The 23,298-nt window shown below is 38.6% G+C and overlaps 1 protein-coding gene across 3 annotated transcripts in view; it reads right to left on the minus strand.

The window, feature by feature from the left end:
* llgl1 (LLGL scribble cell polarity complex component 1) overlaps window positions 1-23,298 on the minus strand; it is a 41,787-nt gene that overhangs the window by 3,332 nt on the left and 15,157 nt on the right. For 2 of the 3 annotated variants that reach the window (XM_051886686.1, XM_051886685.1), the window contains exons 3-22: window positions 22,039-22,120; window positions 21,727-21,857; window positions 21,311-21,454; window positions 15,555-15,717; window positions 15,084-15,219; window positions 12,997-13,051; window positions 12,747-12,901; window positions 11,951-12,168; window positions 11,206-11,273; window positions 10,830-10,983; window positions 9,439-9,543; window positions 7,397-7,689; window positions 6,613-6,766; window positions 6,362-6,503; window positions 4,221-4,504; window positions 3,866-4,130; window positions 3,655-3,769; window positions 680-759; window positions 241-364; window positions 59-160 (exon numbers count right to left, since the gene is read on the minus strand). In XM_051886686.1, the coding sequence (XP_051742646.1) occupies window positions 82-160; window positions 241-364; window positions 680-759; window positions 3,655-3,769; window positions 3,866-4,130; window positions 4,221-4,504; window positions 6,362-6,503; window positions 6,613-6,766; window positions 7,397-7,689; window positions 9,439-9,543; window positions 10,830-10,983; window positions 11,206-11,273; window positions 11,951-12,168; window positions 12,747-12,901; window positions 12,997-13,051; window positions 15,084-15,219; window positions 15,555-15,717; window positions 21,311-21,454; window positions 21,727-21,857; window positions 22,039-22,120 (2,947 nt within the window). In that variant the 3' untranslated portion in view covers window positions 59-81. The remainder of the gene's footprint in view (window positions 1-58; window positions 161-240; window positions 365-679; window positions 760-3,654; window positions 3,770-3,865; window positions 4,131-4,220; window positions 4,505-6,361; window positions 6,504-6,612; window positions 6,767-7,396; window positions 7,690-9,438; window positions 9,544-10,829; window positions 10,984-11,205; window positions 11,274-11,950; window positions 12,169-12,746; window positions 12,902-12,996; window positions 13,052-15,083; window positions 15,220-15,554; window positions 15,718-21,310; window positions 21,455-21,726; window positions 21,858-22,038; window positions 22,121-23,298) is intronic. The other variant, XM_051886687.1, reaches the window with a different exon arrangement.

The raw sequence follows: 23,298 nt of genomic DNA on the forward strand, positions 1-23,298 counted from the left end.
CACAGCGCTCCGCTCACAGGCGCTCCACAGGCCTGCTTAAGTTGTAAATGTTCCTCACCTCCAGCTGTCTGCCGGCCCGCCTCAGTTGATGAGAATTCCAGGAGGCCTCCCATCCTCTTCGGTGATGTTCCTGAAGTTATTCTCAGCTTCATCCACAGTCCTAAAGAAGCAAAACATTGAGTGGAACCCAAAATACACTCAACTCTAATAGACCAGAACAGATAAGTAAAGTGCGCTCACATTAAGAAGTCTTTGACGTCCTCAACGGTGAGATCACCAGTGGTGTCCAGAGTGATGTCAGCACTGCTGTTGGGAGAATCCAGGACAGGCGAGGACAAAGCACTCCTCATCTCCTCCAACAGACCTGAGAGAAAGACAGCGTATCATCTTATTTTATGCTTTCTCAGCCTGAACAATGAAATCATTGTATTTCATGAAATACAACATGTTTCTTGACAGCGTGATTTGTATTGTCACAAAAGAGGTGAGATCATAGTTTAAGAAAAATTAACTGCTGTACGAGACATTCAACATCAAGTACATAAATTAGACCTCAGTCATAAAAAAAAAAATTCTAATTTCCAGTAAAACAAAACCACACAAATGCTGGTAATTTCAGCTAGTTGGGTGAAGAATGACATATTTTCCATCTATCAAGACTTGAGTGCAGAATTGTTACCTTCAGTTTCAACAGACTTGCTCTCTGCTTGTGTCTTGTGTGTTCCATTAGCCTGTGGTGGGAGCGTCGTGCTGGAACTGCTAAAAAAAAAAAAAAAAAAAAAAAAAAAGATTGAAATGTGCTGAAAATGCAGAACTACTATTCTCTGAATGTCAGGGACATGACTGATTTCTTCAACACGATCATCCACCAAAAATTACCCATCTGTAACGCTACTGTTCAAAGGTCTGGGGTCAGTGAGAGTTTAATATTTTTTTTTTTAAAAGAAGTCTTTTATGCTCACCAAAAATACAGTAAAAACACTAACTGTCAAATATCACAATTTCAAATAATTTTAATATATTTTAAAGGGGTTCTTGAATATGATTTCACTTTTTTAACTTTAGTTAGTGTGTAATGTTGCTGTTAGAGCATAAACAACATCTGCAAAGTGACGACGTTCAAAGTTCAATTCAAAGGGAGATATTTTCTTTTACAGAAATCGCTTTTTAAGGACTACAACAAACGGCTGGTAGGGACTACAACAAGCTTCTTCCTGGGTTGGTGACATCATAAACCCCAAAAATTACATAAACCCTGCCCCTGAGAACACACAACAAAGAGGACGAGGCCATGTTGGGCTCCTTTAGAGAAGAGGAAGAGTTGTTGTTGTAGAGTGTTGTTACCATGCCGTCATTTTACGTCGGACTGCTTCATAAACGAGGGTCAATTGAACGCTGGATTTGCACAAAAGATTAACATGACGGCACATGCTAGTCGATGAGTTGAATCAACTCCACAGCAACTACATAAATTCATCTACTAACCATTCAGAAACGTCCAGTTTCATTCTAAAAGTTGTAACTTGGTTGTCAACTCTCCATCAGTGTTCGACTCCGGTTTGAACAATGTATGTCTGAACACCGTAACTGACAATCCTCATTTTGGCTGCGTGAGATTCTCCAGCTTTGTTGTTGTTGAGCAACCAAAGTGTGAGCTGTTAAAGCTCCGCCCTCTTCTGGAAAGGGGGCCGGGAGCAGCAGCTCATTTGCATTTAAAAAAAACAAAAAAAAGGGACACAAAAACAGCGTGTTTTTGCTCACACCCAAATAGGGGCAAATTTGACAAGCTATAATAAATGATCTGTGGGCTATTTTGAGCTGAAACTTCACAGACACATTCTGGGGACAGAGACTTTTGTCGCTTTTCCACTGCATGGTACGGTTTGGTACGGCTCACTTTGGCTCACTTTTTGGCACTTTTCCACTGCATGGGACGGCTCGGTACTGAACGGTATGGCTCACTTAAATAGTACCACCACGGTTGAGGTTCCAAGCGTGCCGTACTGATACTAAATGTGACGTGTATACACTGCAGATCACTGATTAGTCAAAGAGAATCGTCACTACCAGCGTCATTGGATTTCAAACACGAGACACCAAACCCACTAGATTTAAATAGTCAGTAACAGCCACCGCAGTATCATTTGTTCGCGCTACTTTTTTTTTTTTTTTTTTTTTTTTTTTTAAACGTCTTGCTTTAGACGACCGTTGCACACAACTTGAAAAAAAGAAATGGCTGTATCGTGGTCAGTAGACAAGTTGCAGACTCGTTGGTAGACAAGGAGCGGATCCACGGCAGTAGAGGCGGCACAACTATAACGATCAGTATATAATCCCACCCACTTTGAAGCAGTACTAAACTGCAGAGGAAAAGCAAACCAAAAGTAAGCATGCCAAGCAGAGCCGTTCCACGCAGTGGAAAAGCGTCATTATATTTAGCGTCATCTTGTAAAAGGGGCATTGTAGGTCCCCTTTAAAATATAATTAATTCCTGTGATGTCAAAGCTGAATTTTCAGCATCATTACTCCAGTCTTCAGTGTCACATGATCCTTCAGAAATCATTCTAATATGATGATGTCGTCAAGAAACATTTATTATTATTATTATCAATGTGTTACAAATAGACAGAACTGTGATACATTTCACCAGGGGCATAGTTTGTGGGGGGGATGGGGGGGAGGTACTGTTTTATAATTTTGTTTCTAATCTAATATTAGTTTGTCATAATAAATTAGACAAAAAAAATACTCCCCCTCCATTGAACCAATTGGTAACGCCCAACCAATGCGCGTCACACTTTCACCAATACAACACGAGTGGTGCTCTACTGTTTGAATGGGAGAGCACGGGTAGCACCAAAAATAAAGAGAACCGCTGCCGAGCCGACTATATTAAACTGCTGGTCAAAGAGGGATGTTAAAAAGAATAAAGCATGTACTGAGAAGGAGGTATGAGAATGTTGTGTAATACACTCCACATATATTTTAGCTAGCTAATCCATTGCAATTTAGCCATAACTATCAGTGTAACTATAACCAGTTACCAAAACAGCTGTCTGTTTTGTTAGTTCATTTTTCAATAGTGTCTGTAATTATCAATGACAAAAGTATTCACATCGGTGTTTGTTTTCTTCCTGAATTAATCTGACTTTTTGATCGAATTGGCTGAATGAACGATTTAAGTGACTCACTCAATAAAAAAAAAAAAGAATTAAACAATTTAACAATTTCTTTCTTTTTAGGATCACTTAGTTATGTTAGATTTTGATGAATGATTATACATAAATTTCATAAAGTTATGAAGTATAGATAGATAGAGAAGAAATACATTATCCAATAACGCTATACATAAACAGATATTATCAATTTTTAATTAAAAAAAATAATAACAGGCAGCATACCAATGTTCAACCCCCCCAAAGTTGAAACCAAATCTACGCCCTTGCATTTCACCCACAGGATGTAATGTGAAATCACTTGAGTAGCCCTCCCAACAGTGCAATCTCACTGATCCAAAATGACAACTGCATCTTGAACATCTTCTAATTGGCTGTGACTGTGATGCCCAGGAGTTTTGCATTCAGAGTTGACAGGCAGATTATTGCACCTGGTTGGGACACTGTTAAACTGTGATTGGTCAAACTGGTTACTCACCTGTGTGCAGAGAGATCGTGAGGTCGCTCCACATCCACTCGACACAGTGGCTCTGTGATCACACGAGCTGACAGCGAGAAGCGCTCGTACTCCGAGGGCGAAATCAGGTAGAATCCTAATAACATTGAAGGCAATTTAGTTGAACCTCATTCAAGTAAAAAGGCTCAGCGCTAGAAATGATTTACAGGCTGTTTAAGAATGAACTACTAACCTTGTCCAGTCTTAGTGAACACACAGGAAGCAATGCCACTGATGTCTTCTTTGCGAATGCAGTCGTAGCGTACTTGCGGTCTCAGTGCTGGCACACTGAACACGTGGATGTCACCCAGATTGGTAAGGCACACTAGAGCGTTCTCTGAGTACTCTTCAGAGCTCACGCTGGTGAAGTTCGACAGCGCCACCTTCCGTACTCGACAGCCCTCGTGGGCGGTCAACTTGAATTTGGTCTTCGCGCTTACTTTAGGCAGCGTGAAAACCTACATGAAGCAGAAGAACGATAATTCGCTTCCAATCCTGCTTTTTACGATCCACTTAATGGCAGTAGATTTAGTTGTAAAAATCCCAACCTTAAACTGCTCCTCAGAAGCAATAAGAACTGAGTGGCTGCCCTGCATGTCTGGAGCTTTGGCCAGATCTCTGGAGACTTCATACGGCTCCGGCAGAGGCGTCCCTCGACCATCCAGCACAGCGATGGACACCACTGGAGCTCTGTGCATGAGCTGGATCTCTTTCCCCAGCAGGGCCTCCACACTCTGCTCAGAGAACTTCTCCTGTGAGGGGACGTCCAGAGCATATGCGTACACGGAGCCAGAGTTTGTGCCGGCCCACATTGTAGGACCATGATGCGTTCCTGAGAAACAGAGGAAAAATAATGCTGTCAACCAGGTGGCCTATAGCATGCCAAATTGAACAGGTTTTTTTTCCATATCAATAAATGTTTGTCTTAAGAGCCTGGAGTCTCATTTACAAAAACAAGCATGATTTGATCTTAGTTTTCAAAAAAACAAATGAAAGAGATAAGGCAAAAACTGACATGAAAAGGTTATTTGCAGGATTGTAACCACCACAGATATAGAGAGGTATATGTTCCAAATATTCAAGTGCTTCAGTGACAGAATCTCAAACTTTTATATTTAGTTTAAGATTTGGTAAATGCAAGTGTCTCATTTTTTTAAAGGAATTAGTATTCCTCCAACACTGAAGTTTTGGGCATCTCTGTTATATAACATCTGATTCCACTTATCAGATTATTAGTATCATTCTCCATGACCTGATTTGGAGGCCGAAAGCAGCATTTCTCAATTCTGTGTGTTTTGTTTGAACACATTTTTTAGTTTTCCCTATTCAGTCAGCACAGATGTTCAGACAATAGTAATCTGACTTGACCTATTATAATGTTCCAGTAACATAAACCACTCACACCCATAACTGCACAGTACAAACAAAGTTATTCCCTCCATTATTGTGAAACATTTTAATATATTGCACTAATAAACAATAATACTTTGTTCAGAACTCCCTCATGGAAAATTTAGCTCTCCCCAAACATGATCTGATCACTATTGTGCAAGAGACTGTCTGAGTTAAGAGGTCATATATTTTGAAGATGAGGGAAATGAGGCCGTCTTGTGCTTGTGAGCCAGACGTCATAATATAAAGTGACAGCGTAAATTACTTCAACAATCCTTCTCTCTACACTCAGTGTTCTAGATTAAACTGCTAAAATAGCTTATGCTGGTCTTATATTTAGCTCAATCAACTGGTATAATAACAGTTTCAATAATTCAATGTGAATAGATCACAAATAATCTCAACTTTAATAAGTTCAGTATTCTTGCGATATTTTTGCATCCCATTTGGATTTAATTTATAGAATGGATGGCCGATTTCAAAACACTGCTTCATGAAGCTTCGGAGCGTTATGAATTAGCATGTCGAATCAGCGGTTCGGATCACGTGTCAAACCGCCAAATCACACGACTCTGGCGCTCCGAACCGCTGATTCGACACGCTGATTAATAACGCTCCGAAGCTTCCTGAAGCAGTATTTTGAAATCGGCCATCACTATATAAGACGTTATTTTGTTTTTTTTGGCACACCAAAAATATTCTCGTTGCTTTATAATATTAATATTGATCCACTGTACTCACATGAACTGATTTAAATATGTTTTTAGTACATTAATGGATCTTGAGAGAGGAAATGTTATTGCAGGCTATGCAGGCCTCACTGAGCCATCGGATTTCAACAAAAATATCTTAATTTGTGTTCTGAAGATTAACGAAGGTCTTACAGGTGTGGAACGACATGAGGGCAACTAATAAATGACAGAAATTTCATTTTTGGGTGAACTAACACTTTAAGTGCCGTAACTACTACGTACTAACATTAAATACCTAAAAGACTATGGATTTACTGTATAACTATGTGTTGTTCTGGAAAATACTTACATTTACGGCTAATGAGTTTAAGGTAAATGTAGGGTTTGGGTTAGTGTTATGATTATAGGAGTTAGAGTTAATACAGTGTAACTACAAATGTTACTTAAATGCAAGTACTTTAAATGACTTTAAAACTTCAGAAAGTGTTTCAAATGGTTAAGTACAGTAGTAGGTAAGGTACCTAATATAAAAAGTGAACAAAAAAATAACTAAAAAAGCCCACTTAAGTCATGTCACACTGTGCCCTTTTTCTCACAATTCTCACCATCTCTGAGGAATGTGTCAGCGAAGCAGAGGCATCGCACCACTCCAGACAGTGAGTCGTCTGCAGAACGGGGCTCAATCCGTCTCTGCACTGGTGCCACCTCAGCATCGTGCTCCGCCAATTGGGCGTTAGCCTCCTGCACCTGACGCAAACAAGAAGAGCATCTTAGAAGTAACTAATAATCAACAGGTCAGTAGACTCAATGGCCTGTGAGATGGTGATACATGTGTGGGAGATGTCCAGACACTCACTTTACTGGTGGGACTGTTAACCACGGCACGTTTCTTTCCTGAGACTCTGCTCTTCCGGATTCTTCTGAAGGACTGGCGCAGGGATTTCTTCAGAGACTTCACTCGAGACAGCGGGCCCTCCATAGCCAGGGAGTCATTGGGGTGTAGGGTGCACCTATGAAAAGAACCTTCCTTTGAAGAAAACTCCATTCATACAAAAGTCAGATCTTTATTAATATCCTATGAGGTTTATCTGCTGTAACTGCTGAAGGAAATGCTTATTCAAATTAGGGTTTAATTGCATATCTATAACAATGCAATGCATTCATTGGGCAATTCAATGAATAACCCAAAAAATAATGATGTTTAATTTTAATATTAAGGGTTATTTTATTATTGAGTATATTTTTGAGTTTGTGTTCTGGAATATTTGTAGAATTTGTTTGGAAATGCAGTTTCTGCATAATAATCATGTGTTCATTAATTTTATGTCATCATTTTATAACCCTGCTTAATTTGAAGATGTGCTTATACATGACAAATTTCACATATATTTGAATTATTAATTTAGTAAATGTTTCTACCTATAGGCTTCAACCATTAAGATATTATTACCAAGTTACCAGAGCCAGTATCCTACCAACTCAAATTCTGCTACTGATCCAGCCCTAATTCAGAAAACTTCAATATCTTCATAGCAAATGACATCAGTCTCTTTCAGTTTGAAGCACTGATTACTATATAAGTGCTCCTGAACAACATTTGGCCAACTAACACAGCAGCCTTGGAAGACCCCATGAGTTACCTCGCCAGCACTGGACTCCGCCGATGGTAGTCAAAGAGGCCAAAGCCATGACTGGTGCCAAAGGCAATGAGGTTCCACTCTGCGTGCAGGGTTACCGCAGTAACGGCTGCAGGCGGCATGCACTGCACCAGGACAACCGGCTGGAATCCAGGAGCAAACACTACCGAGCCGATCTTAGGAGGCAGCCGGTCATGACCCTTCCACGTAAAACCCTCTCGGTCCTGGAGCAGGTCCACTGTGGCCACATCAATCATGTGATCTGACTTCTCATCGCTAAGAAACATAACTATAACCTGTGAACAGAGCTTAGGAATTACTACAATTTATTTTTGTGCAGACAATAGCCATTTGAAAACCTAGTGAGCTTCCCATCTAGGCAACATTATTAAGGCCCGTTCACACCAAGATAACTATAATAACTACATTTGCATGCATGCCATCGGAAAATATCATTGTTTATTTTAAGTGCACTGCAGTTTTGTCGTTTGCCGCTTTAAATGCTTGAGCTCGTTAAAACAGGATGAATGCTGATTGGCTGTCAATGTTTTTATAATTTATCAGCTTGAAAAAAAAAAAAAAAAAAAAAAAAATCTGAAAGTGATTCCAAAGATATCTTTTTTCGGTGCCATTATCGCTATAGTTGTGATGTGGACTGCTATTCTTCTTTTATAAAACAGTCTGTTCTGGTTCTCGAATCTGATTGGCTGAGAGGTCTTTCCAGCCATGCGTTATTCTACCAGTATCGTCACGGGAACTGCTTTACCGCTTGAATCATTCCGCTGTCAGCATTCTCACAGCGAGTGTCAAGGCGGACGAGTAAACCCACCATATTTTTATAGATACTACTGTTATTTTGTAACAGAAAGTAGTTAAGAGTTTTTTTTTTTTTTAGGTGAGAATGTAGTTTAGGCCTCAGATATATGATTTATATGTAAACATAGTGCCGCTTTGAAAATTTGTGTAGACGCTTTTGGAGATGTGAGCTCCAGGCCGTCAGCGACCGTTCAGCGCTCGTACCCGCCGAGAACAGCTTCATCTTGGCCAGTCCTTCGGGAATTTGCCGCTGGCTCTTATGTAGATAGTGTTGAAACATGAGGTATAATTCGTTTTCGGTATATCAAACAGGCAATCTTATTAATCTATTACTTGTTCCAGAGCTAATAGATTTGGCTTAAGGGCTATATTAGGTTTCATAACTTTATATTTACATTGCAATTAAATCCTGTACTAACTAGAGCGCTAGTTATTTATGTTAAATATTATAAATAACATACCGTATATTTTGGTATTGAGAAAGAGTCTGTTAGTGATTTCGACTTCAGTGAAAGTTACATTAATACGCCATGAGATGGCGGCAAAGACTGTCTTTATGAGTGAGTCAGTCAGTCGCAAAGACTTTTATATTGAAATGGACTGAAACAAGGAAACAATGACGTTGTTTTACTAAACAACATCTTACGAGTCACAACTGACAAATGCATTGACTAGCGCTGTCATGGGAATGTCTTAAATGTTAAAAGGACAAAAGACAAAGTTATCGCTTTCCTCAGCGGACATTCAAACTGATTTTGTGATTATGAATATAAGACTGACCTGAAGAATATCAGCTGGATGCAGGTAATGCACTCACTCAGGCGATCTCTCTCTCATAATACTATAATATATATATTACAATGAGCTTCAATGAAGCGAATTAGTAACGGAGGCTTGTTAAACTGTCAACTTGAGATTTGAATCAGTGGCGGAGGGAAGTAGTTCCTCACAAAAGAGGGTTATTTAAAGTCTTATTTACACACTTGTGCCGTCGGACTGTTGTATAAACACAATATCACACTCGTAGCCATACAAAATGGCTGTATATTAGCACGGCTGTGATTCACAAATGGTTTTTGACAGACAGAGTCAAGATGTTATGAGGTTTCATTATGGTAAGAATGCTGCCTATGTAGATAGTAGACAGTGAGGTCGCTTACTAGGCTTTGAAACAAAGCTACTGATATAAAAATATATTTGTATTAATCATTAAAAACTAGGGATCCTACTTGTCCAGCAGTTCCAGCCACCACTAGTTTTCCACTGTATTTACAGAGGCTGATCTTCTGGATCCCTAGTCTAGGATCATCACTGTATGGGTCAAAACAGCCCACCTGGAAATAAATGAAAAGTAAACACAGATTGTTATTCTTCACTGATTCCTAAAGCTGTACAAACAGTGCTGCAATATCTAATTAATGAGGAATGTATAGTGTAAAAACACACCTGAGCCAATCAAGTCCATTGTAAAGCCCAAAGTATACTTCAGTTTTTACGCGTAAGTGAGGGTCCGAGTACAGTGCACGACGCAAAGTCACACATGCGCATTGAATTTGTTTTGCACTAACCAGTTGTCCCACAAGGTGGCAACACTGGCCTGGCCGTTGTTTCACAGTAGAAAATGAAACTAAAAAGACAGAACAACAACAACAAAATACCCGCATTGACAAGCGCTCATGTGAGTGGGTTATGAGACAGACGCAACTTTAGTTTAAAAGAATACAAAGACATTTTTATCGGTCATAACTTCTGGAGGAAAATAGCACAGACACAAAAAAAAAAAAAAAAAAAAAGATGAAACTTTCTAGAGTGCATGTGTCGACTGCCTGCATTCGGGCAAGTGATCAAATGGAGTATACTTCGAAAGGCTACGTGTTCAACTATATGCATAAGCTAGTGTATGCGAAAAAAAATGAAATATACTTTGGGCTTAACTGTCACAAAGACAAACAAAATATGTTCTACATGAAAAGAAAAAAAAAAAAAAAATCAAATACCATCTATACAGCCTTAAAGAAAAAGCATCAGCCATAGACAACATGTTATGAACAATATATAATGCAATCGGTAACAATATAAGACTGTATTTCCTTCCCCTCTAGACACATTGACCCTCAACCATGTCTGCTCCTGGCCAAACAGATGTCGACGAAGACAAGAACAAAGAAAGGAGGAATGTGCATGTTATGAGGAGGGAGAAAAAAAAAAAAAAAAAAAAAAAAAAAGCAATTCAGCAGTGCCATCCATAGCAGCAATGTGCTTCACTTTCAGCAGACGCTAGCAAAGCATTTCAGTCGTCAGACAGACAATCTGCTTTTAATTAAGGTGCAAAAGGAATCAACTCCAGCGTGAATCCCATATGCTAAAGTGGGCCACACGCCAGACTGCAGTCGGCATTTTATGGAGAAGCTGAAGAAGAGGAAAAGGTGGATTAGGAAAACAAAAGAGACACGAGAGGTCAAGAAACTCGCCGAGCTGAAGCTGCCCTTGTTGTGAAAGAAAACAGTGAGTAAAGTAAAATAAAATAAAATAAAATAGCATATATCCTAGAGTTCAGATTATGTTATTTAAGCTTTGTTTTAAAAGAAAAAATCATCAGAACTCCCAAATAATCCCTGACCTTTCTGAAAGGAGGCCATTCCTCCTCCCCAGCCTGCGTCAAGCTGTCGTTGTGGTCGCAGTCTGTTTGAAAGATATTCGCTGTGCTCAGTTTGTACAAAGGTTTGAGCGACACTCCCGATGCATCCCAGAAGCGCACTGTACCGTCCTCATGACTAAAAAAAATAAAATAAAAAAATCATCCTGACAACTGATTCAGATAAACAGTAATGTGTTTCATTAAAGCCTGTGGTATGTTCTATCAAAACCTTTAAGAAAACTTAAGCAGCTTTTCAAATAACTTGATTTTGATTTGTAATTAGTAATGGTAACAGGGCTTAATAAAAAAAACAAAAAAAAACAAATAAAATAAAAAATATAATAAAATAAAAACTCACCCAGTTAACAGCAGTTCTTTCTGCTTTGGATCAGGTGCTAAGTTTTTCCCTCCACATATTGGCCAATTCTGTCAAAATACAGAGGGAAAAAAAAAAAAACACTCAGGGCGGCCACTTCAACGAAAAAACATCTGGCAAACTTTAAATTCTGTAATGAAATAACATTAAATAAGAACTTTGATGCTGGTTTATGTTTTACTGGAGGTTGTTAAATAAAACCCATTTCAGAAAATCAAATCACTTGCTTCTAAGCTATTAAATCTAAAAATACAGTATGAGCGTGCTGTATTAAATTAATTCATTTATATAACAGTAACAAAAACTAAGGGAGGTGTTTGTTTTATGTTAACGTTATACACATAACAGATGTTTTATGAAATACTAATATTTAGCTTTCTGCTGAAGTGGAAGAAACATAAGACATATGTAAATGGAGGAAAGCCAACTATATGTCAGTTATTGAAACGGCAACACATAATTTGCAACGTTCTACACATTCTCCAGAATTTGCTAGTTGATTTTTTTGCCGTTTCTCATTATACAGTACTTTGAAAGAATTTGAAACAAAATGTTTAAATAAAACAGTCATTTTTTAATATAATTCAGTAATACTTTCACCAATATGTGTAATCACACTCAGCTCCAACATTTTAAAAACTTTCCACCAAATTTCCTGTCAAACCAACACAGAACATGTAAAAAAAGAGTGCAAGTTTTCGGTCTCTGTGTGGAGTCTTTAATTCACCTCGTAGTTCTGCAGAGGATACTGCTGTTGGCCAGCACTGATCACTCTCTCCCATAACTTGGGAGGCACATTTGAGATGTGACATGAACAGGTGATGGCGGAGGAGTGCAGAGGAGCCAGATAGGGAGCAGGGACAGTGGGCCAGCCAGCCATCTGAAGATCAATCACTACCAGCTCCTCTTCCAAAAGAACCACAAGGGCTGATGGGTCATCAAATTCTGTCAGGCACAAAAATAACTAAAGTCCATACGCAGGAAATAAAAATAACCATTTAGCAGACGCATGTATCATTAGTGATTTATAGGAGACTTATTACAGGAACAGTTCCACCGGAGCAACCCGGGTCCAAGTGCCCTGATCAAGGGTACAATGGTGACTGTTTAGTGATTGCCCCATGTAGGGGTTTGAACTCATAACTATGGCTGGGCAATATGATGGTATATACCGTGGTAGAAGTGTGGCACCTGAAATGGATTCTGCTGTATTGTTTATGACAGCATGTATTAAAAAAAATCCGCCCACAAGAGTCACCTAATAGGGGGATTCCCCCATTTTCAAAAATAAAATTCAGACCCTGAATGAATGTCTGTAAAAATCCTAACTGAAGCATCCCGATAAACAATTCTACATGATAAAAATGTTTCAAAAAGATCGGTATCGGTGATCGTATCACTAGATACTGTTGCCTGTGATCAACGATCAGTGATCGGCTCCTAAAATCCTGATCGGAGCACCCTTATTATTCAACAACAATCCAAATCTTTAACCACTAGGCCACACCACCTGACCCGCTCACCCTTATCTCTGTCTGTGCAGTGAATGGTGAAGAAGTCTATGACACGCGAGGTGAAGTCCAGGGTGACGTGGCTGCTGTCCTGCAGGATGGTTAAGCAGTGTCTGTCTCCATAGCTGGCTCTGGGCATACCGCCACTGAACAACACTAGAGGAGCTCTACAGAGACAACAGAGGAGACCCTCCTGAGTCAAACAAGCAGAGCTGAAACATAAGATTATGGGATTTCATTTCTCACACATTACGGCACAAACCCTGATTCTGTTGTCCTCCACAGGATCTTGTTCACGGCTTTGCAGGGAAAGGGGCCTGAGAGGAATAACACATAAAAAGAGAAAAAAGACTGACAAACCGAGTTTGAGAGAAACCACCAAAAATACAGAAATCTTGGCAGAGTAGATGTTAAAAATTGGAAAATATCCATAGATTCCCCAAGTGGTTTGTGTCAACAAACCATCAGCTAACAGTGAAGAGTGCATTTGAGGTTTACGATCCCTTTAATAGGTCTGGAGAAGGATTTTAATGGCCTATTACAAAAGTTGAACGGACTCTAAGCTTTGGTATAGAACAACATTTCCTGACATTGTGCAAGTTAAGCAAACATTACATCATGACCAGCCATCTATGAGCTTATGGCTACTGGAATTACTACCGTTTATCTAAAACATGGTAAATGTTTGATTTCAGTCAGAATAAAACAATAGCTAGTCTTTTTAAAATGTCATGTAAATGCTTTACTATGACTGAAATTGTACCACTTATATCAAGCGATTGGAGCTTGGCTTTGTTCAACATTTATATGCATTATACAACAACTGGCCAACAACTGATGTTGACTCATACTTAATCCTTCAAATACTGTGTCATGTACGCATATTTCATCCTTCGTATTGTGTCGTACAGTACAATTTAAAAGTCTGGGGTTGGTAAGATTGTTAAAGTTTCTGAAAGAAGCAGCCATTACTCCAGTCTTCAGTTTCACATGAACTTTCAGAAATCATTCTTATACAATCCGAATTCCGGAAATGTTGGGACGTTTCTTAAATTTGAATAAAATAAAAACTAAAAGACTTTCAAATCACATGAGCCAATATTTTATTCACAATAGAAAATAGATAACATAAATGTTTAAACTGAGAAATTTTACAATTTTGAGCTCATTTTAAATTTGATGCCTGCTACAGGTTTCAAAAAAAGTTGGGACAGGGGCATGTTTACCATGGTGTAGCATCTCCTCTTCTTTTCAAAACAGTGTGAAGACGTCTGGGCATCGAGGTTATGAGTTTCTGGAGTTTTGCTGTTGGAATTTGGTCCCATTCTTGCCTGATATAGGTTTCCAGCTGCTGAAGAGTTCGTGGTCGTCTTTCGTTTAATGATGCGCCAAATGTTCTCAATAGGTGAAAGATCTGAACACTTAGAACACTTTTCCACTTTGAAACAGTCCATTTTAAATGAGCCTTGGCCCACAGGACACAACGGCGCTTCTGGACCATGTTCACATATGGCTTCCTTTTTGTATGATAGAGCTTTAGTTGGCATCTGCAGATGGCACGGCGGATTGTGTTTACTGACAGCGGTTTCTGGAAGTATTCCTGGGCCCATTTAGTAATGTCATTGACACAATCATGCCGATGAGTGATGCAGTGTCGTCTGAGGGCCCGAAGACCACGGGCATCTAATAAAGGTCTTCGGCCTTGTCCCTTACGCACAGAGATTTCTCCAGTTTCTCTGAATCTTTTGATGATGTTATGCACTGTAGAAGATGAGATTTGCAAAGCCTTTTCAATTTGACGTTGAGGAACATTGTTTTTAAAGCATCCCACAATCTTTTTACGCACTTTCACAGCTCTGCCCAGCTTTACTTCTGAGAGACTCTGCCTCTCTAAGACATCCCTTTTATAGCTAATCATGTTACAGACCTGATATCAATTAACTTAATTAGTTGCTAGATGTTCTCCCAGCTGAATCTTTTCAAAATTTCTTGCTCTTTCAGCCATTTGTTGCCCCTGTGCCAACTTTTTTGAGACCTGTAGCAGGCATCAAATTTGAAATGAGCTCATTTAGTGGATAAAAGTGTAAAATATCTCAGTTTAAACATTTGTTATATTATCTATGTTCTATTGTGAATAAAATATTGGCTCATGTGATTTGAAAGTCTTTTAGTTTTCATTTTATTCAAATTTAAAAAACGTCCCAACATTTCCAGAATTCGGGCTGTATGCGGATTTGCTTCTCAAACATTTCTTATATAACTGTGCAACAAACTCACTGCTAACAAAATCTGTTTGTGTGAAACAAAAAGAAAGGAAAGGCTGTGTAATTGACATGTGTTACGGCTCACCATATGGTATGGTGGATGAGATCGGGTCACGAGTGCAGAGATTGCTGCTGCTGACAGCCCACACCATGTATCCGCCATCACTATGGGAACTAACAAAGCTGTTCCCGGACCGTTCCCAGACCAAACTCTCCAGCTGCTGCAAGAGTGACAGTCCCACACAATACAGAGTGTCAAAAAAAGGACCAAAGACGATGAAAGGAAGTCAAAAGGGTTTGAGTTAAACCATCTGGACATCTTAACATCAAGCAGGGATGACTTATATATGCAATTTAAGCCGTGTTATGAATCTTGGAGAGATCTCTTGACCTGCTCCCTTTGAAAGTCAGGATTGCAATTATTTGACATTTACAGACAAACTTTAAACATTGATGTCTATGTTTCTATTTTAATTCAATGTGTTTCAAGCACATGACCGCAAAGAGTGTTGAAAGCCATTTGAGAGACATCAAACAAACTTGGACATACACCCACCTGCTTTCCCAGGAAAAGGTTGTCTACATGCCGACTGTTGAGGTCCCAGAGTACAACCAGACCTCTGCTGTAACCAATGAGGATTTTATCAGAGTCTTTCGGATGTTCCTGCAGGGACTCCACAGGCCCCAATGATTTTCCACACTTGTACTCCTCTGGAACGCTAAAGAGGGGAATAAGGAGACATGTGAATAAAATTACAAACAGCAAAGATTTTATTCAGCATACATCAAAGATACAGAAAATCTACAGATAAATGACAAAACCAAGCTCTATGCTGCACCAGAGAACATTTGGAAGATTTATTCTCTTTGTAGTGCCGCTCAACTGCACTTCTGTTTGGTGAAAAACCCAAATCTGAGTACACAGTACTTAACTCCCCAAACACAGAGCGCTACTGAAGTACACATCAGAGGTTACAGCAAAACTTCACTGCTAAACTTCACTCAGCACTTTTATTCTCAGCAGATTCAAACGCAGGCTTGTGTGGAAAAGCATTTCCCATGGAAAAATGTGCAGGTCCCAGAGTTCAATGAGTGAAGAATAAACCAAGCTGCAAGCTTTGAGAACAATGTATCGAACATTTGGTAACAATTACTCTTGATTCATGTTTGCAAAGTCTAATAGGGTGAATGGAAAGAAAACAAAGTTCAATAAACAACTCAAAAAAAATATCAGTGGTTCAAAAGCAAAAGTAACACAGCAGAAGTTGACACAACATTATCAGACGCTGACATGCTTAAATTCAGTTTGAAAGCCAGACAAATGATGACCAATCAAAAGCCACAGTTCGGGATTCCTCTGTGGCTGTGGCATGGATTCAAGAGCTGGAATGTGCATGGTACACCCACAGAGTCGGGATGAGATGTAGCCATGAAGGGGGAGAGGAAAAGAGGAAGGCGCATGGAAAAGAAGGACTGGAGTAGTCGTCTGATGGCATGACTTGGGATGAAAACAGCCACAAGAAACAAAATTCACACAAACAACTTAAGGCTTTTACAAGAAAATTTAAGAAATAGAAAACCAGATTTGCACTTCTTGAAAGACATACCGCTGTTTATAAGTCACTGTGTAATGACAACCAAATCATAAATTAGTACGGCAACGTTGAAATTACATTATTGCTCCCAGGTATAGATTGTAGAACATTGTCGAAGTTAATGGGAGATATTGAAATTTTATATCTTAGGATTTCTTTAAAAAAAATTATAATTTTATAAAAACTGAAAATGTGTAGCACAAGTCTATAAGGTTTGAACAAAAGGGTTAGTTTAACCAAAAAAGAAAATTCTGTTATTAATTACTTACCCTCGTGAGCTCCAGAACACAAATTAAGATCTTTTTAATGAAATCTGAGAGATTTCTGTCCCTCCATTGACAGCTACGCAACTGACACTTTGATGCTTCAAACTAATCCAGATGAATTGAATGGTTTAGTCCAAATTTTAGGAAGAGACAATAACTTTATATGATGAACAGATTGAATTTAGGCTTTTACTTGCATATAAACATTCATCAACGCACACATCAGATATGGTAAACGGAAGCTCAAACATGTTCGCTTGACGTGCAGGAACCAATGAGGTTCATTCTTGTGTGTTACACAGCTCGTTTGAGCTTCTGCAAAAACCAATGAGGTTTGTTCTCACGTGTCAAGCAGGTTCGGTTGAGCTTCTGTTTATGTTTATATTTATGTTTAATAGCGAATAAAAGCCTAAATTCAATCTGTTCCTCATATAAAGCGATCAAGCCTCTTCAGAAAATTTGGACTGAACTGCTCGATTCATACGAATTAGTTTCTCTTTATGAACTTTTTAAAGCGATAAAGTAGTAGTTGCTTAGACTGTCAATGGAGGAACAGAAAGCTCTCAGATTTCATTAAAAAAAAAAAAAAAAAAAAAACCACTCTATTTGTGTTCTGAAGATGAATAAAAGTCTTACGGGTTTGGAACAACATAAGGGTATATATTTTTAATTTTTGGGTGATCTAACCCTTCAACAATGTTCCCACACCTTTTGACCAATAAATCTATGATTTTTTACATGATCTTTCCATGATTTTTCAATCATTCATGAGTATTTATTAATTAAATACGTACTCTGACAATAAAACTCATACATGTCAATCTAGATGTCCCACATGCCTTAAAAGAAAAACAAATCACCACAAAACACAATGTTTTTCTCCCGAGCCACAGAGTATACTCTGGCATTCCGGATCCTGCTGATTCCCAAAGATGAGTGTGCAAAGCTCATATCCTCCGTTTTAAACGCCTCCTCGGCTGGGGCCCAAGAGATTTGGCACTTGGTACAAAAGCATTTTGTTCAGTAGTTTCCTGGCTGACACATACTTATTACCAGTGGCTCAGATAGGATGCCCATTACCCCAAATTGTGCTCAGTTAATGAGCAGTTCAAGGTCTCCCAGAAGCAGATGAGGTCTACATTTAGCCACCCAGGCTATATCTGCAACAGGGCACACTGGGAAAGCTGTAATTTCTCTCAGAGTTAAATAACACCTTTAAAAAGTAAGATGAATAGTTAGTGTGATTTCCTGCTTTGTAAAAGACATAATTACAGCCATTAGGAAAAACAGGTTTCTTCTTAATGACTGATGTATTAAATATTTATAAATATTCTTACAATGACAACTGAATAGCAGAGTATTAAAGATCTCATCAGATCACAGGGATCAAGGCCTTTCTGAACTCCAGACATCTAACTGTGGCGGTGTGAAGTCAGTGCCTTGGCAGTGGGACAGGAAAGCTAAAGCTGCATATAACCTACTGACAGAGTAACAGACAGCCACAGCTGGGGCAAAAAGAGGCAAACAGCATTGAGTGAATCAGGAAGTTTGATCCATTCCCTGTTCAAAGGGTATGAGAGAAGTGTGACAAAAGCGGCTTGGATAAGGGCTAAAGGAGAAAAAGAAAATAAACAAAAGGTCTTGCTGCAGCTTCTTCGACTCCATACACAGTCCTTTCAGATGGGGTGGGAGTCCCCAAATGCTTATTTTATGAGGTGAGTGCTGTGGAATCTGTCTGCACTGCCATCTTTATTAGAGTCCTGTGTAGACATCCTGAGTCAGAGACTTAAAAATACTCATGCCCCCTGAGAGACATTCAAAAAAAAAAAAAAAAAAAAAAATCATTTTCAGAGTGGTTGTAGAGAGGGTTAGGGTTATTACTAATTAATACTTTTATTCAGCAAGGACACATTAAACAGATCAAAAGTGTCAGTAAAGACATTTATATTGTTACAAAAGATTTATATTTCAAATAAATGCTGTTCTTTTGAACTTTCTATTCAAAGAATCATTAAGAAAATGTGTCACAGTTCCCACAAAAATATTAAAGTGCTCCAATTATGCTATTTTAAAGATTCCTAATTTTGTTTTGGTGGCCTTCTATAAATAGGTTTACATGCATCCAAGTTCACTTTAATTTTCTCATAATATACATTGCAAATCACCTCAATACTCAGAGTCGGTTGGTTCGAAGATTTAGTCTCTCTAAACCCCTCCTTTCCGAGAGCCTACTCTGCTCTGATTGGTCATAAGGCCCAGTCTGTTGTGATTGGTCAAACACTTACAGCATGTGTCAGAAACGAAACGCACATTACCATGTCTGAATTTCATCTCCGCAGGCTTCCTCAGTACTTGTATTCACAGTGATATGAATCGTAATGATGGTGTAATTTTTTTGTATCAAATACAGCGAGATTCCTCATCCTTTGGAAATTCATCCAAAGTGGATTCGCAGCGCTGAAAACAGCATCTTCCTGCCAAAACACAAACCAGGTCTCAGCTACAACTACAGTGTTTGAGGGCACGTCAAAGTAGACATTGTTTGCGGGCAGATAATGAAGACCATAGACAGGAAGGTAACACTATTTTACGGTGTCCTTGTTACACATAAGTAGTTACTATAGTAATAACTATAAATTACGCACGATTACATGCAACTAACCCTAAACCAATCCCTAATCCTACCCTAACCCTATAGTGAGTATTTTTACTCAGTACTTAATGCCAGCCTGTTACGCTTTATTTTAAGGTGTTCTTGTTACAGTGTAATTATGCACTTATGCAAATTTGTTACATTGTTACGGAGGTATGACCTTTACCTTTAAAACTAAGCAGAACTTTTACATTCACAAACACCTATATCACACACTAAATGTAATATTCGAAAAAGCATAATGGGGTTCTTTAAGCAGCACAACTCTTTTCAACGCTGATAATAAGAAATGTTTCTTGAGCATCAAATCAACATATTAGACTGATTTCTGAAGGTTCATGTGACACTGAAGGCTGGAGTAATGATGCTGAAAATTCAGCTTTGCCATCACAAGAATAAGTTACATTTTTAAATATACTGAAATAGAAAACAGTTATTTTAAAAAAATAATAATATTTCACAATATTACTGTTTTACTGTATTTTTGATCAAATAAATGCAGCCATGGTGAACATAAGAGACTTCTTTCACAAAAAAAAAAAAAAAAATGGTTTTGAATGGTAGTATAATAACTAAAATTATATATTTTTACACATACACTTCAGAGTAGAGCAAAGAAACAGATGCTTGCTTTTTATGGTCTGACAGCTAAACACAGCTAGTCTAACAACTAGTAAAGTGGTAACATCTGGGTGACCTGATGATGTGACAAGGACAATATGGATTAGGGCTGTCACAACGATTATATTGGTAATCGAGTAATCAAATGATTATTCTGACAATTATCAAGTAATCAGATAATATTTTTGTGGTAATAAAAATAGAACAATAACCAGTAAAATAACTAGGTGTAACAATGAGGCAATAATAACTGGTTCAGATAAAGTATCAAAAGCAAGTAATCATATGATTTTATTGAACAACACTGTTAAAATAACGTAATATACATAATATAAAACATACCACTCACGTACATTATGTATTATAACAAATTCCTGCAGAGGGCACCAACGGCCTGGTAATTGTTGTTACACTTTAAAGCATGATCAACTTTGTTTAATATTGGCCAAACAACATTTAATTAAAATGTCCACTTAATCTTTCATATTTGGCCACTTAATGATAGAAATGCTACAGCCACTGTAATTTCTTGCAAAATGCAAACTCAGAGCAAAATAATTATTTTTGGAAACAGATTTAGAGATTTAGAAACATACTGATGTATTCTCCTGTGTTGACTTAGATTTATAAATGATTTACGTTACAAATCTGGTGAAATGGCACATGCTGCGTAACCAGATGAACGTTATAACGACCCAAAGATATGCAGAGATGGAGTTTGTTGACCGAGCTGCTAAGAGGCACTCCTTGCATGTAAATGATTACAGTGCAACACTCTGCACGAAACACAAAAAGTGCAACAGCATTCCCAAATGCTCGTTATTGGAAACCCAAACAAATGGTAACCTGCAGGTTGTGTAGGCAGCATTAATTTGAAGTGTCGACCTGCAGGCATGAATAATTAGTGTCGTGCTGACCCTGAGACCCGCAGCGTTTGTGATTTCACAATAGCACTACGCTATATTATGATTTTTAAATGGTTTTGATATATAGAGCAGCCTTTGAAAACAGGTCTGATAATGCGGTTCATGGATTCTCATCCATGGAATGCGCTACTTCCGGTATTTTGCTGGTTAATCGACACAAAGTGCAAATGGGGATTTTTTACAAAAAAATATTGTACTCAAATTAGGTTGAGGAATTGTGACAGTCCTAATACTGGAAGGGCAGCGCTCACCTCTGCATGATCTCGTCCTGGAACAGCGACTTGTTCAGCAACGTGAGGGTGGGCAGTTCCAGAAAGTGTACCCCGCCACCTTCAGTGCCCAGAGCAAGAAGATCACAGCCTAGCCTCAACAGCATGACGGTAACACGTGTCGCACTGCAGAGGAGAAGGGAGCAACATCAAGGTCATAGTTTGGACAAGATGCTCAAGTCAGGTCACCTTTATTTATATAGTGCCATTGTTTAGCTTGAGTCAGTTGAGTGTTGATTTAGTTCCCTTGTAAAAATCATCAGTTATTAAGTGTATTTCATCTAATTTATATATTCATCTATATGATATTGTTCAATAGTAGGTCAACACTAAGCAAATTTGGGGAAATACGACCAAGATTAGGGGAAAAAAGTAAAGAAAAAGGAAAAAAACCTTACCTGGTGCTCTCGATGCCTGGCCTGCCAGGCAGATTGAAGCTGCGAACCTCTATCAAATGTGAGCGGTTTTCTCTCTGCACAATCTCCCATAAGTGAATGGTGTTATCATCCAACAGAGAAAGTATCCTCCCCTATAGAGAGGTAAAAAACATCCCATTCAGATTTATTCTAATATTCAACTATTTGAATAGTTTACTTCATTCAGCTATTCAAATGGCAACTTCAAATAGAAAAAAAAAAAAAGACCTTCAGCAACAAACCAATGGTTGATGTAAACATGTGCACCTTATGAGGATTAAAACATGGTCTTACCTGTCCATAGAGGAAGTGTATCTGAGTGACAACAGCTGTGTCTTTATGAAGTCCAGTCATCTCCACACCAGGAGCGCCATATCTTAATGCAGAGTCAAGGAATATTTTACAGTGGTGCATTCTAGTATTCTAGTCATCTGTTTTGGGAACATATTACCTCAAGGGACAATGTTTTAGACTAGGCTTTGAGAGCTGAACAATGAGTTGATTATTTCCTCAATTGATCAAGTATTCATTCTTTCTTGCTTCAAACAATGCACAAACTTGAACGTGCATTAAGCCATTTCTGAGAAACAATGTTGATATTTGAAATCAACCCAAACAACACCACCCCCCCTTGCTTCGCCCCCCAAAATGCACAAACACGCAATGCAAGAGTAGGTGTCTCTTTATTATAGCTGAAGCAAAGCAAAATAATGCTTCGCCATAAAAAAAAAAATTGATGACGACAAACAAACAAATGACAAGAAAGAACAAAAAATGAACAGTACAAGAGTATACAAGCAAGAGTTGGTTGTTAGTCACCAGCAGCACACCAGCTCCAGACAAACAATGACACTCAAAACTGTCCTGTTACTATAGCTAATATTACAACAACAGCATATATTGGTTCTGTGAAACAGCAAAACCAATGTTACTCACGTATGGAGCAGAAACGATGCAACCTCGGCATCCATTTTCAGGCACTCTCGCTTAGGTCTCTCCAGCGCTGGTAAGCTTTTCTAATAATAACGTGGATCCTAAAGCTCTTGCCTGATCATAACCCTTCTTTTTCCGGTGATATTCCTCGGACCTTTTCTCTTTTGTAATGTCTCTCAGGCATTTCCCTTTCTACAGTCTTTCTTCAAATCTCCCTCTTAATAACTCTCTCTCCTCCCCCATCATGAGTGGACACGCCCCCTACTGCTGATTGGCTACAAGTGTTGTGCTGCTCGGCCTGATCCACTTTCTGTGAAACACTGTTGAAATCGCTTACTGCACTTTTTAAGTCTTCATAAATGCTTACTATTCAGTTTACAAAAATAGTTTTAAAAGGACATGCATGTGTGATCTATGAAGTATTTGAAATTAATTGGCGACAGACATTAATCACTTGATTTCTCTTATGAACATTTTTTCGTAAAATGGTAATGCTTGTGTAACATCTGACTAATCAAAAACGTAATTCATTTATTTTCATTACTGATTTTATTGACCAAATGCGACACGCATTATGCTGTTGAAGCCTGGCTGTGAACACTGAATGAGCTCTGGACATTG

The sequence above is a fragment of the Ctenopharyngodon idella genome, chromosome 3, assembly GCF_019924925.1.
Source record: "Ctenopharyngodon idella isolate HZGC_01 chromosome 3, HZGC01, whole genome shotgun sequence".
Lineage (NCBI taxonomy): Eukaryota > Metazoa > Chordata > Actinopteri > Cypriniformes > Xenocyprididae > Ctenopharyngodon > Ctenopharyngodon idella.